Here is a 6000-nt window from a genome sequence, read left to right on the forward strand (position 1 = left end):
AGATTATGAAAAAGCATTTGATTCAGTAGAGATACCAGCAGTCATTGAGGCATTACTTAACCAAGGAATATTGGAGGCATACGTGAATATTTTGACAAATACCTACAAGGATTGCACAGCAACTTGGTTCTCCACAAGAAAAATAGAAAGTTACCTATCAAGACAGGGGTCAGGCAAGGAGACACAATCTCTCCAATGCTATTCACTGCATGCTTAGAAGAAGTATTCAAGCTCTTAGACTGGGAAGGCTTAGGAGTGAGTATCAACGGCGAATATCTCAGCAACCTTCGGTTTGCATATGACATTGTCCTATTCAGCGACAATGCATGAGGATGAATTACAGCAAATGATTGAAGACCTTAACCGAGAAAGTATAGGAGTGGGGTTGAAGATTAATATGCATAAGACAAACATAATGTTGAATAGACTGGCAAGGGAACAAGAATTCAGGATCACCAGTCAGCCTATAGATTCTGATCATGAGAATAAAATTTACAGAAGAATATAATTGGGTTGGAATGCATACGGCAGGCATTGCCAAATCCTGATTGGGAGCTAACCACTGTCGTTGAAAATAAAAGTGTACAATCATTGCATTCTACAGGTGCTAACATATGAGGCAGAAACTTGGAGGTTAATATAGAAGCTCGAGAACGAGTTAAGCACCGCACAAAGAGCGATGGAACGAAAAATGTTAGCCCTAATGTTAAGAGACAGGAAGATAGTGGTGTGGATCAGAGTGCACACGCGGATAGCCGATATTCTAGTTGACGTTGACATTAAGAGGGAAAAAATTGAGCTTGGCAGGACCTTAATGCGTAGGATGGATAACCAGTGGACCCTTGGAGTTACAGAATGGATACCAAGAGAAGGGAAGCACAGTCGGGGACGGCAGAAAACTAGGTGGGTTGATGAAGTTAGGGTAACTTGCATGCGCAAGTTGGAATCAGCTAACGCAAGACAGGGGTAATTGGAGAACGCAGGGAGAGGCCTTCGTCCTGCAGTGGACATAAATATAGACTGATGACGATCATGATGACGATGACGTAAGTGCAGGATAGGCCGTCTGAAGAACGGTAGCTCGCACTTCAATAACAACAATATAACAATCATGTTTTGTTTGGCTTTTATAATCGCCGCTGCTATGATGTTAAAATATACGAAACCTATCGGTAGTATCCAATAAGAAAAACGGGTGCGCAGTAGCTTCGCTTTTATAGCTGTCTTGAAGGCAGTATTGAAGCTCTAATGGTGGAGAGGAACTGTATTAACGTGCGTACGGTTCTTTTCTGCATCTTTAAAAATGTGTTTACGCACAAAACAAAATTAGCGTAGCTTGCACTCGAGGCGCGATGCTAAAGAGACAGCGGAGCTGATGGGCACCTAGCTAGTCCTGGCTTTTGGGCTAGGCTAAGCACTACCATTCTGTAACCCTAATGGTCCACCGGTTATCCATCCTACGCATTACATGGCCTGCCCAGCTCCATTTCTTCCGCTTAATGTCAACTAGAATATCGTCTACCCCCGTTTGTTCTCTGATCCACACCGCTCTCTTCCTGTCTCTTAACGTTACTCCTAAAATTTTTCGTTCCATTGCTCTTTGTGCGGTCCTTAACTTGTTCTCGAGCTTCTTTGTTAACCTCCAAGTTTCTACCCCGTATGTTAGCACCGGTAGAATGCAATGATTGTACACTTTTCTTTTCAACGACAGTGGTAAGCTCCCAGTCAGGATTTGGCAATGCCTGCCGTATGCACTCCAATGGATACCAAGAGAAGGGAAGCGCAGTCGAGGACGGCAGAAAGTCAGGTGGGATGATGAGGTTAGGAAATTCGCAGGCGCAAGTTGGAATACGCTAGCGCAAGACAGGGGTAATTGGAGATCGCAGGGAGAGGCCTTCGTCCTGCAGTGGACATAAATATAGGCTGATGATGATGATGATGATGAAGCACTACCAAGTCACCCCAGCATTTTCCGGAATTTGTTGATTATTAATCGATTGATTGTCTATCGATTGGCTATCGCAAGGTATTGGTCACGTATTTGGGCTAGCCTGAGCAATACCAAGTCACTCCCAGCATTTTGCGGAATTTATTGGTTATTGATTGGTTATCGATTAGCTATTGATTAGCTTTCGATTGGCTATCGATGACTGACTAAGCTCAAGTAGTCCCAACTATGCTTAGCTAGACTTAGCCACGCTATATATATTTTGGCTATATCCTCATTTCTCAACATTCTCATTGTAATATGTTGTGACGTGACCCTTTCATTATTTTCTTTAGGAATCGAGCCAGTCGTGAAGCTTGTGATAGGAGCCAAGTTACTTCCACCTGCGGTTTCTCGGAACACAATTGCCGAAATTCGCGGCAAAAGCAAACCGGAAGAGGTAATTTTCGTTGACTGCTTACTCTATAACTCCTAAGTGATTATTCACGATGCTATAATTATTTTGCATTATGCGTTGAGGACGAACTACCTTTTATTTCAATAATTTCTTTTTCTAAATAAATGCCCTGATCTGTTGCAAAGAATTTAAGAATTAAGAATTAATTATTAAGAATTTTCATTAAGGGCGGGGTGTCATATGACATTTCTGGCCGTCTTGTGCACCAGTGAGGACAGTTCGTGTGAAGCTCGTCACCTACCACTGCCACCTTCCAATCCCTTATATATTCTTGAGATGTCGCAGGTTCCTCAATCATTTTTTATTGCGATAGCAATTATATGGACACTCCTAAGCAGATTTCTGCCGTCGCCGTCGCCGTCGCCGTCGCCGTCGCCGTGAGGTTCCGTATGACGTCAAAGGCGATGAAATTGTCGCCGCGCGCCGAACGCTGTATGTGCGAGTGAAAGGGCGCGAGGGACGCGCGCTTTCACCGGGAATGAACGCATGGCGGAGAACAAACGCGCGTTCTGCGCCGTGCTCCCTTAAGGGCTGCAGAATTAGGCGTCTCTTTCCTCCTTTACAATCACCATATATGTAGAGCAAACGCGACTTCTTCAGACACGCGAAAGGCCGTGAGGGGGGGGGAGGGAAGGGAGGCGACGTTTAGCTGCGGCACAAAATGCCTATTTATATAAAAACGTTGTGAGGCGAGAAGGTGGTAAAGACTTCTGACGCTGCTCGACGAGTGTCCCGTTCTGATCTCGTCGAAAACCTCCGAGCCGCCCCCAGAGGCTCCGGCAACAGTCACCAACGCCGCGCGCGTTTTGTGCGAACGCGGGCAAAACGCCGACGGCGTCGACAAAAGTTCTGTGTGTTGCTGGTGCTCCTGCTGCATGTCCAAGTTTGTACAGCTGATAAAACTACTATCCTTACTCCGTATAGCTCTCTACAAATTTGCTATCGCAATTGATGCTTCGCCTTTCGGGTGAAACTGCGACAACTTTTTTTTCTATAAGTTCTCTATAAATTGTCTTCATTAACGCAGGTCGTTCTGCTTTCTGGTCACTTGGACTCCTGGGACGTCGGTCAAGGTGCCATGGACGACGGTGCTGGCGCCTTCATCTCGTGGCGGGCTCTTGTTGTTCTGCGACGTCTGGGCCTCAAGCCTCGGCGCACGCTACGCTGCGTTCTCTGGACCGGAGAGGAGCAAGGTATCACAGGCGCACTGGAGTACTTCCGCCGCCACTTCGCACGTGAGCAGCACCTCATGAACCTCGTCATGGAATCGGACTCCGGAACGTTCCGTCCTTTGGGCCTCGGCTTCTCGGGCTCCAACGGGCGTGCTCGTTGCATCGTGGCCGAGGTGCTCCGCTTGTTCGCGTCCATTAATGCGACGCAACTTACACTCCGAGCTTCGGAGGCCGACGTTTCGCCCTGGAATGAAAAGGGCGTGCCAGCCGTGTCTCTGAGCACTGCTAACGACAAGTACTTCTACTTTCACCACACCCAGGCGGACACGATGAGCGTGTTGGACCGGCACGAACTGGACCTCTGCACAGCCCTCTGGGCGGCTGCTTCGTACGTTTTTGCTGACCTCACCATTCGCCTTCCTCGATGACAGAATCACTTGAAGTTGATGAAAGCCTGCTATGGTGTTTGTTAATTATAATGAGCAGCCACTTCGGTCAGACTGACCATCTATTCACTTGTGGAAAGATGCCTCATCATAATTCATTGTCTTTGTTACGCGGTAAAGGCTTGCTTGGCTAGTAAGCTTGATAGATGTAAAGCTTGCAACTGTCACAATCATGGTAAGCATCGACATCTTTAAGGCCTAGGAAAATGACGCCGTTACCGCTTTGAAGTCAGTCATAATAAGAAAGCCAAAGACGTGAGACATTGGTAAAATTTGATAGGTGAGATATTGGCGAAAGCGGATGCCCGGACGTGAGCGCGATCTTGTGGCGCTTCAAGGTGGCATCCTCCGCTTGCCTCCGCGTGCTCTCAGCTATAGCGGTCTTCTGCTTTTCTCCTCGCTTTTTCGCCATGTTCCCCTCTCCCGCTTTGCTCCTAGCACTCTCTTCGCTATCGCCTTCTTTCATTCCCCGCTATGCTCCGCGTTAACTCGGTTATGCCGAGGGAGGGCGAGGCACGCCGACGCCCAACGCAGGAACGGGCGTTTAAGAACATCGCTCAAAAACATCTTTATCGAGGGGCTGGTCTCAAATTCTATGAGAGGATGGCCCAAAATATCGCCACGCCTCACTGCTCAATGGAGTCCAAACCAGCCTCCCAGATTTTACAGTTTAAAGAAGGTCGGGGCAAGGTATTTAATGGATCTGCGGCCGAATTAGCAAAGTTATGCGTTTCAAAATGCTCTTTGACATTCGCCGGCCGCCTGCGCTGATATCTACTCTCACAAAAATGATTGGTATAGCATTGTGTTTTGTCTATACGGTCACTGATCTTGCGGCGAAGCATTTGTACAGAAATTGAAAGTAGTACAGAAGTACAGAAATTGAAAAGAGCATTCAGGCATCTCATGAGGGCATTACACAACAAAGCTCGTCGCCAAATTAATACCCAAATTATTACCTTGTACTTGCGCCGTCGTGAACTTGTTTCCCTTCTCCTGTAGTCAAATGTAAATCTTGCAAACCAGGATATGTATTTGTATTAGCAAGCGTCTCAGCAGCCACCAGTAGAATATCAAGGTCTCAACGCGCTAGCATTTGGCAGCACATTGCCCCAGATAAATGTTTCAAAAACAGTTCAAAAAGGTGCAGGTATTACACCTGCACCGAGACCGACTGGCACTGGCTACTATAGAAGCGTTTTCCCTAAAATCTCGTGAAAAACAATTCAGCCAGCCGTTTGGTGCCTTCATTGATAGTGAAATGGTGCTCTTTGGACATTGATAGGCGTGCAGGAGGTTGTTTTCTTCTAACTTTCTTGTATTTTCCTTTGTTTATGCACACGAACAAGACCAGTGCAATAGCATTGGCACCTACGTGTTTTATAATTGGTCCACACGATAAGATATAGAGAGCCTGTAACAATCCTTCCTAGCAACAGCACAAGGCCCCTTGCATCTCTAACAACGGAATTCGCTGACCAAATCTTTTTCCACTTACCCACCTGAAGACCCCGGAAGGTACCATTTTGAGAGATCGAAATGGGGTTGGTAATATATTGTTACGTAAAACGACACAAGGCGGGACTATTTACACTGTATTTACACTACACAGACACAGTAGCCAAGATTGTGGACAGCCACCAGCACCCGACAGAACCATCTTCTTTGTCGTCTGCCTCTGGCAGAATGTGTCTCTCGTAACATTACACCTGGCGGTAGAAGCGCCGTCTCGGCGCACTTCAAACATTGTCGTCAGAAGGAGGGTGGTATGCTTTCAGTCTGCTGACGTGAACTATGTCACTGGGAGTGATCGCAGGCGGCAAAGTCGGAGAGACGGGAACAATCTCGTAGGTGACGTCCGTGACCTGGCGGATGATTCGGTAAGGACCCGTGTACCGAGATAACAAATCCTCGGACAGGCCCACACGACGGAATAGACACCACGGGAAACTAAGGCACCGGGTGAGAAGCGAACGT

The 6000-nt window shown here is 47.1% G+C and overlaps 1 protein-coding gene across 1 annotated transcript in view; it reads left to right on the forward strand.

Moving 5' to 3' along the window:
• The window catches only part of LOC119445748 (carboxypeptidase Q), a 38455-nt gene extending 34435 nt beyond the window's left edge, over positions 1 to 4020 (forward strand). The window contains exon 5 of the mRNA XM_049663586.1: positions 3433 to 4020. Within this exon, the coding sequence (XP_049519543.1) occupies positions 3433 to 4005 (573 nt within the window). The 3' untranslated portion in view covers positions 4006 to 4020. The remainder of the gene's footprint in view (positions 1 to 3432) is intronic.
• The last annotated feature ends 1980 nt before the right edge of the window (positions 4021 to 6000 follow it).

This window comes from Dermacentor silvarum, chromosome 3 (assembly GCF_013339745.2).
Source record: "Dermacentor silvarum isolate Dsil-2018 chromosome 3, BIME_Dsil_1.4, whole genome shotgun sequence".
NCBI lineage: Eukaryota > Metazoa > Arthropoda > Arachnida > Ixodida > Ixodidae > Dermacentor > Dermacentor silvarum.